Source organism: Pterocles gutturalis, unplaced genomic scaffold, assembly GCF_000699245.1.
Source record: "Pterocles gutturalis isolate BGI_N339 unplaced genomic scaffold, ASM69924v1 scaffold6711, whole genome shotgun sequence".
NCBI lineage: Eukaryota > Metazoa > Chordata > Aves > Pterocliformes > Pteroclidae > Pterocles > Pterocles gutturalis.
In genome coordinates this window covers 48,883-60,346 of record NW_010105336.1, presented here as the reverse complement: position 1 = coordinate 60,346, position 11,464 = coordinate 48,883, and the positions used below count along the sequence as shown (strand labels likewise).

Here is an 11,464-nt window from a genome sequence, read left to right as displayed (position 1 = left end):
GCAGGAAGCACTTCCAAACAGAATACAAGAAACACACCACGGAAAATGTTAAGCAGAGCTCTAAAATCACTGAAGCATCCATTACCCAAAATCACAACACTTCTACATTAGTTACGAACAATCCTCAAATGTTTGATATTTGAGTGATCTAGATTATATTTCTCTGATCTCTAGCCAGAGATTTAACATTTATTACTTAAGCAAAGGTGCCTTTTAACATGCTTTATGCTTCTACTCCATAACAGATTTCTTTAATTAAACCTGTCACTACCACACTTCTAGCTTAAAAAAAGTGATCTTTACCTCTGGCATATGTCTCTTGCCTCATTACGCATTGTTTCGTCTCCATCCGAGTAACCTGCTGCCCTCAGGCCTATTAGCTACCTACAGTACTTCCATAACCTTTACATAACAACTCCCTGCTTGATTTCACAAGAATGATGCATGAAAATTAACTAATACAAAAAGACCATACAAGTCTAAAATTTACTTGGTTAGGCCCTGATTGAGAACTTCAGCACATTCTTACCTTGTACCAAGTTTCAACACCAGCTGTGCATTTGCTTTCAGCTGCAAACAGCTCCTGAAAAAAAGTCCTATACACCCCTACTTTTTTCTTAAATCTTGTAGAATATGATATGAAAAGGATACTTGCAGCATGATTCAGATCTTATTTTTTTATTTCTTTGATTTTAGTTTCACATTACTATGTTCACCAACAGACCACAGAAACCTCCCTCAGTATTTTTCTCAATGAGGAGCTCTGTGTCAGCGCAGGAATCCCTGAACAGCTGTTACCCACTGCAGAACTGAAGCTTGCCTTATGGAACTTCCTTGATTATATTTTTTCAAGAGTCTACTACTGTAGTCATTTAGCTCATAAAGCTACTCACCGTAAGAGTCATATGTTTCTTCACTCAGCCCGTGGCCATAGTCATAGTAATCTGCTCCACTGGAGGGGAGGAGGGATGTAAGAAGAAGAACAAGAAATAAAACAGTTACATTTTAAGCAGCAATGCTTATCATTACACATTCTACCTTTGAAAAGAAGAAAGCTTGAAGGATATAGACATGCCCTAAGGTAAGAAAGGCAAGCATCTATGGGACAATGACAACTTAGGTGCCATTTGTTCATTAATTAGAAAAAAAAAAAACATTTTATTTAGGATTTTTTTTCATCATTGAGCCCCTGGTCCACAGTGTAAATGTGGATGTGGGAATTTTATATTTTAAAGTATACTTATAGTTGGGAAGGGTGAAGATCTTGCAAGTGCCAATGAAAAGAGTAGGAGGTGTAAGTACCAAACCAATTCATTTGTTGTACACACTTTTCATGACCTACTGTTGCCTAGTACTTTGCATCTTTGAATTCACTGATAAAAATGCCATAAAGGACAAGCAACTTGCTGATCAAAGGGTTAGATAGATGCTATACACGTACAAGTTCCAGTGTCTTCAAAACAAGACAAAGATGCACGCATGTAAATGCTATCAGTTTAATAGGCAGACAAGAAATGACAATAGGAACTAAGTTAAAAGCAGATAGGTGCAATCATTAGGATTAAAAAGTATGTAAAAATACTATAACCATGGCCTAAAACAGTTCCATTTCATGATGGCATTTCTATTTGTATTAAGACTACTGAACAGAAAATGAAGAACAAGCCTTACTATATAAGACTTTTCCATTATGATTTCATATTTCACGTAAGTGTAGCTATGTATAGTTTTTTACATAGTTGACAGAACAAAAGTCTATTAGACATGTTTGTTGGACATGAAAAGCAAGTCGTTTAATTGTTTCTTTCCTTTTCTTTCTAACCACAGCCAGACCCAGGGCTGATATTTGGAAAATACAAACTGATGCTACCATGTCTTTACCTTCTGAGTGAGAAGGAAATCACTAATACATGATCACTAGTAAGTAATTACTAATGTTGACAAAATGTTTCTAACATTAGATTGATTGCTAACAAAATAAAAGCCAGACAGAAAAAGCAATTTATAGCCTTAACATGAATTAGCAAGTAAAGCATTTATGTACAACAAATAACACACCACAATTACTTCTAAACCAACACAAGACAAAGATTGTTTGTTGTGTTTGGGTTGAGTTTTAGTCTGGGGTTTGGGTTTTTTAAAAACTAAAAAAAGTTTTAAATCCCACAAAATAATCCAGGCAAGAAATAATATGGTTCTGGTGTGTGCAAATGCTTATCTAAAAAGTCCTAAGAACACAAAACAAAACTTAACCAGAATGCACTACAAAGACCCACAAAAATTTTGCCCTGCAGCAGCCAGTGATAAAACAGTCTTTATTCTGACAACTAACTTAAAACCGACATTCACTGTCCTTCCACACAGTACTTTATTATTTATTTTAAGGCTGTCACCAAGTTTAGAAGCCTATAGCAGCCAAGCCCTATCCCCATATCTGTCAATCCTGTCAGAATGACTTTTCATTTCATAAATCTGAAATATCTATTAAACAAAAAAATGATTCATTTTACAACATGTAAACTGGAAAACAAATAAACATCAGAAAGGAAAAATCTTTTACTTATACTGAAAGTATATAATGACCTGTCTTTATTAAGAGACAAACCCTTCAAAATTAATAATCTGTTCAAAATGCACAAGCTAGAATGGCAAGTAAAGTTGTGTGGCGCAAGTTGATAGTCTCTACTCTGTCTGCTTTCACTTGTGCTCTCTGAACAATGCCAACGCTCTCTCAATCCAACTGTACCTTGAAACAAATGCAAAACTGCAGATAAGAAAACTGAAAGACTATGACCCAAAGAGAAGGGTACATACAGATGGCTGTAAGGAGTTCTGGGTAAAAAAAGAAAACATTAAAGAGATTGGTTTTTGTTTCAGTTGTAACAGAGTCTGAATAGCCCATGGAGTTCACAACCAAGACCAAAGATAACTGAAGGTTTTTTTAAGAGGAATCACAGAAAAATAGAGTACTGCATATGAAGTTACAGTTTACAGAACTGTATTTTTTTTTTCAAAGCAATCCCCCGCTAAAACGAAACCTAGTCAAAGGAACTTGCAGTATCAAAGCTATTTTTAATTGTAGACTGACAATTCTCACTGACAAGTGAGAAGACAGAGACGTCTAACAAAAAAAATGCTTTGGTGTTCCATGTCAACATAAAAACTTGGAACCACCTGATGGTATGGAAGGTTTAACAAACAACAGTAAACTTAACTATGCTGCTTCTAATTGCTGAGGGTTGGCCATTGATTCTACAGTGCTTAGAGGATATGTGAAATGAGGCTTAAGTTGTTTAAATAAAGCCAGGGGAAGTGCCTGTTTTATCTGTTCAAAAAACAGCCAGAGAACAAGAGTAATCTCAGATTTTAGCACTGCATCACTGATGAAGTGAAGCCTCAGAGGGTTTTTTTTTAATCCAGTAAAACAGAGGACTGGGAAGCTTCCTGCCATTTTTCTCAAACCACTGTGCTGTGAGAAGTGTAGAGGTATTCAACATAAGCCTTCAAAGGTCTTATGGAATAAAGACCTGAATTTCTCAGGCTTTTCTGCTAAGCTGGTTGTTTCTGAAAATATCTTGATGAACCATAAGAGAAGTGTAAATCTTTATAAAAAAACAAATAGCAGTAACCGCTCGTGACATGACGGTTAAGGCTTAAGTCTTACGTTTTATACTGTATTAGACGAAATAAGTTAACAGTTAGAGATATTGGGATATTCTCTTGGGACAGATATCTACAGAATGGTAGAGTTTCAACCTAACACTCATGAAGATCTCGGAACAGGCCATTAGGCTATTTTTGTGAGAACCCTGGAACAGGCATGTCAGCCCTGCAGTACAAGTGGTCTGTGGCATTTCCAAAAAGTGCACAAAAGGTACACAAAATACATTGTGATTAATGAATGCGATTGCCACGGCCATTTACATTTAGTACAGGCATCTTTTACAATCAGCATTATGCCATTTCCGTGTTTGAAGCAAAAGCAGTATGGCAGGGAGCCTGATTGCTCAGGGGAGAAAGCTTCTCTGATCGAAAGCTTCTAGTTTAAAGGAAAAGCCCATACTTAAGTGTTGACGATCCTGGTTACTGGGTTTAACCACTGAGTAACTGAATTTTCTTCCTCTCCAGTAATGACAAACAGCTTTTGCAACCAGCACAGCTTCTTGTAATGCTTACTATGGAAAAATGGCAAAGTCCCAACAACTCTGCTTTTTCTTTTGCACATTGGTATCATAAGTAGCTTTAAAGCTGATCCCTTTAGACAGAAGCCAGCACAGTTCCAGAAAGTGACCAAAAAAACCTTCAACACAAAGGTTTCCTTTTGTGCTAAGAGAAACTCCACAAGCATCACCTTTGTCCTTCTACACAGGGGTTGCACAGAACAGCAGCAAAGTAGAAAGAACAAATGAGGATCTCTAGCAAGAGGTCTTATACAATAGACTGACTGATATGATTGCATCTAAACAGAACTCTTCCACAAGGACAAGCCTTTTATCATTCCTACTATCATCTTCATGCTCAGCTGCTTCTGATAAAAAAAAATCCACCAGCAGTAAACCAGAAGAAGAGTGTCCCAAATGTTATTGTCAAGACAACAATCACTAGTGAAGCTTCTCATAACTCCATAATTGTCTTGAACACTGACTTGAGTATCTGTTCTTAATGCTTCTGTGGATCATTAGAATCTGTAACCCAGGTAACAGCAGGATAGCATGAAACCAGGATATATCAAGAGGAGATCCACATCTTCTCTTGCATCTTGCAGATAGATTTTTATTTAATGCCCCATTCTGCTCATTCTTAGAAGAAATTTCTTTGGTATGTCCTCTCATTCCTGCATCTCAGTTTATGCTGCAAACTGATAATGATCTCAGAAAGCAACTGAGACCTCTGTGTGAAACCTTTATAAAATACAGAAAAATGATGTAATCTTCCTTAAATTATACTCTATTTTACTCTCATATGGATAATACAAATAGAAAATCTATTACCTATAATCCTAAAAGATGACTGGAGTGCCCCCTCAAGGATTCCCTTAGCTATCACTATTTAGAAATTACTTTTTATGTCAGAAATTGTAATAAATTTCACTTCTGTAGAAGAGTGAAATGCCCTCAGAGGCATCTGCTTTCTGATGCTACCTACCAGGCACAGAACCACATCTATCTACATATTTCTAGCAAAACTCTGTACAGCTCTAAAGCTAACAGTTTTACTATCTGAAAAGTCCCGTTTTTGCTGTCTGTGAACACATTCAGTCTTTTTTTCACCTAACTCCACTCATGTCCCATCTCTCAAAACAGGAAAGGTAAATGGCAAGTAGCAGAAGTGACTGGTGTACATGGCACAAACAAGGCTTCTTCTCAGAAACAGCAGCAGCAGGGATCTATAGCTTTACCTTGAAACTATTAACAGAATACAGCAACAATCCATTCCTAAAACATGAGAAACACTAAATGAAATGTCAAAAATTCACTACATCAAAAAAGAAGCTCCAGCCAAAAAATTTTAAACTCAAACTTCCTAAACATTAGCATTTTGTTTCGGCTTTTGAATTAGAACGAAGTCACAACCATACCCACATCACATTTGTTTTGCAAAGCAGTTTGGGGGAAGCAAACTAGACTGCTATCATAGGAAATGAAATAGGAAGTATTAAAGTATGCAGGTGCATACCAAATATGCTCCAACTGCTAAATAGAGAACAGAGATGTGACCCAACATGAACATTAACACTGGAAAAGGATGTGTTTTCTTCCCGTTCCCTCCAAATGGACCAGACTACTCAGGAAAATGAAAGCAGCAGAGAATGACGACGATCTGACAGGTATCACTCAAAATCTTTAGACTTTTCGTAATACTGGAAAAAGCTGTGGGTACTCTTCCATCTAATTCTTGGTTAGCCTTCTTGAGTCCTGTGTAAGATGATGCTAGAGATCCAACATAAAATTACTTGTCACAGATTGGAGTACAAGACAACACTGCCTCTAATACATCATCCACAAAAACTGCATGTCATCATTCTGTCATTAGAAATACTACTCTGAGTTATACATCATATCTCGTCTTAATTATTGAAGGAATAGTACAACTGTCATCAGTTTCCCGTAAGTTTGATACCCTTATGCATCTGTTGAAATTGAAGAGCACTAGAGAGAAAAAAAAATGTAATACTATCCCAGTTTTATATGATTATAATTCAAAAAATAAAAGTGCTATCAAGGAATGTATTTGGTTAAAGAGATTATATTCAACTCTTTTCAGGGCTGTATAATCACAAGCATCTGATAGATCTTAAAAGCAATGTATTACCATGTTTGAGGTCTTTCCAGTGCTTCTCTAATATCGCTTACCCAGGCAGGGTTCAAGTCTTGCCTCTCCAAGTACAATAAGGCAGACCTCTTCCTTCTTCTCTTGTGTTAAAGATAATTCAATCCACTTAACTGCTAAGACTTTTTTGCTGTGCTTACGTGGGCTCTACTACTTGTACCAAGAACATGTATGCTCCAAGCATATTGCACCGGACAATTACGCTACGATAAACCTCAAATTCTGATGGTTACATAACTATTTTTCATCATCTGTCAACTGAATGCCTAAATTCTGCTTAGAAGTACAATTTACAGCTCCCAGTATTTCTTCTAAAATAAAATACAAGCAGGAAAAACAAGCAAGATCAACTCAAAGTTTTCCTGCAAGCATCTCCTTTTTCTAAAGTTACCCAATTAAACAGATATTTCCTCAACAAAAGAAAGCAGCAAGATTTTTCTTCCCTTGAAATCAAACCAAATACTGCAGGATAGTCTAAGAAAAAAACCTGCAATTTTCAATTACTGCTGGTAAGCAGACATAGTATGTTGACTGTCAACCAGCAAAAGAGCATCAAATCTTCATCTACAAAAACATGTTCTGTCATAAAAATGTTCTGAACTGACAAAGCGTGATTTCTCATGCCTGTCTCATTCAACTAATAGACATTGGCTTCCATGAAAGGGTGAGTTCCCAGAGAAGTTCCTTCTCCACCCCACACCAGGGATAATAAGTCTTCCTTAAGTATGTTCTTCTCTATCTACTGCAACTATGAATTTATGTTGTCCTTTCTCTAGTCATAGAGACTATTTAGTCTCTCTTCTTCATCGTGGTATCTCTTTATGTAACCCATTAAAAAAGTTATTTCTAAAGGAATAGTAACTTCAATTTATAAGATTTGGAAGCCTCATTATCCAAGTTCTGTCTCCAAACACATCTAGCAGCAGTGCTGCAGCATACTGTCCTTCCTCTATTACCTCTAACATCCAAGCTTAAAGTACTTTTTTTTTAAAAAAAAAAACACACTGTTATTAAATTGAAGCCCTCATATAATTAAGATTTTTTAGACTATGAATAATTCCACAAGTTACCATTAATAACCACAATATAGCATTTAATATTTCAAACATATTCACTGTTAATGACTTCCTTTCTATTATGGACTTCTTAAAAGATCTTATGTGACCTATTCATTTCTCATGTTTTCACCTGTGTAATCAGTCAAGGAAAAAACCTGAAATCCTACCACTCATCCTCTTGTAATTATATTGTGATAATACACGCACCCAGTTTAAGATGCTGTACAATCACCTAAGTAAAATCAAACCAATCACGCAAAATGAATAACCTAATTTTATGACATGATTCATTTTCTGGATTCCTTAAATATTTAAAATTTCTTCCAATTTCTCTTCCAATTTTATGAGTGCAGCATGTGATACACTAGTGTTAAGATTATTTTTTCCTTTAAAAGTAAGTTTTTTTCCATCATTACACTTTAACTGCCTTACTCTTATTCCTGTTTACGGAGGTTTCAGACCAGATTTCTGGAAACTAACTTAAAAAAAATTCAAACATGTATGCTAGACTCACAATTAAAGCTCTCTGTACTATCGAGGCACTTCTGAATATTTTATCTTGTCACATTTTAACAAGTAACAAAAAAAGAAAGTGATCTATCTAAACCTGAAGAATTAGATCTGAAAAATTGCAGCAATTAATCTCTTCCAATAATATGAGGGTAAAAATTAAGCAGGAAACCACATGACAGGGATTTTCAGTTACAAGATACATTAGCTTATTTATGTTAATGCTTTTCAGGCTTTATTTGCACAGAATTATAACCTCCAATAAGCTTGTACATACCAGGTGGTCATAAGCAACAACAATTGCAAAATACCAGCCATTTGCACTAGCCCCAGAAATCAAACTGCTGAGGACTGACTTGATTTAGCAGTCAGAGCATGAAATACAAACAGCGAATATCATTAAAACCCAGAGAATTACATCTTGAAAAGCTACAGTAACAGACAGTGTTTTGCATATAATGCATATTTATACACCCTGGAAATGTATGATTGCTGACAAACTTAATGTAAATTTAAAACACTGAGCATCACAAACAAAATGTTGGCAATTAACTTTCAAATACTAATAGCAACACCTCCACAAGCCAATTTCAAATCCATACACTCAGCTCTTTATGAAAATCTTCCTCGTACAAACAGCGATATCATCATCTATTGTACGACTACGAAGCACAGTTTCAGAACACACCTGAAAATTTGAGTTCCAAACGGAAAATGGGGAGGGTATTGCCAAGAACTACACACTAGGAATCAGCTTCTCTCAAAACCAAGGTGCCTCTAGAGGGGCACAAAACCAGGGATTTAGAGATTTGAAGGATTTTAGCAAACCAATTCAGATTATTATTTAGGTATCAGCTGAACAACAGCCACTGCTGGATTTCAAGGTGGGGTTTTTAAAGTCCTCTTTTCAACCTGACATTGTTACTTAGTTCTTAAGTAACTACCACAAGCTATGAAACACAAATTTCCTCAGACCACAGAGTCTTTTTGCATAGTCTTCCCTACAGTAAAGAAATTTTATGCCTTGCAGCAAATGGTAAAGAATAAGTCCTCACTGCATGGGATTAGTAATGCTGGGTTTTTAACACACTTAGGAATCACCACATGGACAGTTATCTTTTTATGCTTTTACATAAATAATTGAAAATAAAGTTGCAGCATGTACGTCTCGATTGCCAACACATTAACCAACAGAGTGAACTAGAGGCACTGAATAAACATAGGTGTACAGAAGAGAATTTGCCAATTCCCTCAATTCAGATTAGCTTGACTGGATGGCTCTAAGGTTTACAATTTATAGGTATTCGTATCACATTTTTGGTATAATCTGACATGGTAGCAATTACTGTTAGATATGCAAGAAGAGCAACTGAGAAACACTATGTTTAAGCCAATGGCACAACGGCTGTTGCAGAGAGAAATTTAGAGCATTAATATGTGCAGAAACCACAAAACGTCACATAGAACTGTAGAGAATGCCAGCAAGTACCTTAAATCCTCATATTTCCCCTTTTAAATCAGCATTTAGATTAATTTCTCCTGCAATGGAGTGCAGATGAGAGCACCAAGACTGAAGAGTTAAGCCAGCTTTTAAATTAGAAATTCTAATTAAACACAAAATTACTACATTACTACATGAATAACTTCTTATTTTTGTCCCTAAACAGACACAAGCATATAGTTACACAAACTATTCCTTTTTATAGTTGAGACTGCTGATCTCTGCTGTAGGTAAAAAAAACCAAAGCAATAAAGCTAGATAAAAGCAGGTTGTGGGTTTTTTTTTTGTTTTTTTTTTGTTTGTTTTGGTTTTTTTGCTTATTTTTCAGGAAAAGAGATATCCAGTTTTAAATACTAGCAGACAAGCCTATGGAAGTTATTTGAAACTTCTGAATGCCATGAAGAAAACAGATGGGGTTCTCCACTTTTTTTTTTTTGTACTACAGTAACTGTGTTAGCCATTCTCTCTTGATAGTAAACTTAAAAGCACACAGTAAACCTTTAATGCTGCTGGAGAAGTAACAAACCCAGCCCCCCTTCTCAGCAACCTTGTCACATAATCTGAATTTTAGTAACAAACCTCATTCTCTGGCATGTTAACTCTCCGCAGCATCTGTCACTGCTATGAATGGTTGATCATAAGTACCTCTGTAGTCATCTCAATGCTATTAAGCAGATGGCAGTGCTAAATCCAAATGATGTAGTACATCTCCCTGGTGGACTTTGTTTCCATACACTACCATTATTCTACAATTCCTCAGTGATAAATCTTATGTATTCTGGAGAACATTAAACAGTGAGTTGACAGTGCCAATTGATTTATTAGCATCCATTTCCCTTTGCCCTATTATTGTCTTCACAAACACTTGTGCAGATCATGTATGGAGCCACTAAGGGACAAAAGCACTTTTGCTCAATTTGAAACATATTTCAGGGATTTCAAATAAACAGAATTTCTCTTCATGTTGAAAATGTTTAAACTGATCTACAAATTTAAACAAAGACTGAACTAAATGCTCCTGCTTCGTCCACAATATTAGTCTCTGAATTTTCATAATGAAATTAACATCAGGCCATTAAAAGACCCACTACTTTCTGCAATAAGTCCAAGTAAAGGATTACAGTTCTAGACAGATTTGAGGATGTCCAAACGAATGAACTGACAAATCTACATGCATCCGACATCAGAAAACATCAGCACCAGCATCATGAGTGTTGTGTTTCGCACTTGTAACTGATGTTCTACCATAACATCCCAAAAAGCTTATTTGGCATGCAACTGACTGCATAACTTGAAATCTGCCCTGCATGACAGAGTAACTTTCAGCCTAGTCTTGCTGCTCTCCTTAGCAGGGCATTGAGTATAAACCAGAAATGATCCCAGCTTTTGACAATGTTCATCATGCTCCACTAAGGTAAAACTGTCTCAGCTGCTTTAAGTGCTTGCTAGCCTTTGATTTTCAGAAATTGAGAAATATTTTGTTAAATTATAGACAGTTTTGGTTTTTTTCTAACAATGCTGAACAGCCCTGTTGATTAACCATCCCAGTTTATAATGGTAAAAATATCATCTAACAATCCTCTGCAAAAACTATAAATATTAGTCACATCTCTTCTAAAAATCCAGTAAGATATCTAGTAAAGCTCAGTACAACACCAAGGGATTTTTATTTTTTTTTAAAGTGACCATGAAAAATAATTCTGTTAAAAGACATACTGAAATACTACTTGGGCTTTGTTGAACAAACAACTGTGGATAAGAAAATATTTTAAAGGAAAGCAATTTTTTCTAGGCTTATAGGGCATTAAGATGAAAACTTGGAGAAAACTCTGATGTTCTCTCCCTATCAGTGCTGTGACAGGTTTTAACTAAAGCTTAAGATTGCCAAGCACAGTAAGGATACAGTCTCACACAATGTCAAATAAAATGTGAGTGAACTTCTAAACAAACACTATTTGGTAGCAGCAAACAGGTTATAGAAAGGAAGAATTGTTTGCAGAGGCATGGAAAGTCTCAACTACTCTAATGCACACAGAAATAATACACAGTATGCTATTCTTCATAT

At 35.9% G+C, this 11,464-nt stretch overlaps 1 protein-coding gene across 1 annotated transcript in view; it reads right to left on the bottom strand.

Moving 5' to 3' along the window:
- KHDRBS3 (KH domain containing, RNA binding, signal transduction associated 3) overlaps positions 1-11,464 on the bottom strand; it is a gene marked incomplete at its 5' end in the record, with an annotated part of 54,905 nt that overhangs the window by 2,858 nt on the left and 40,583 nt on the right. Inside the window, one exon of the mRNA XM_010087350.1 lies at positions 894-952. Within this exon, the coding sequence (XP_010085652.1) occupies positions 894-952 (59 nt within the window). The remainder of the gene's footprint in view (positions 1-893; positions 953-11,464) is intronic.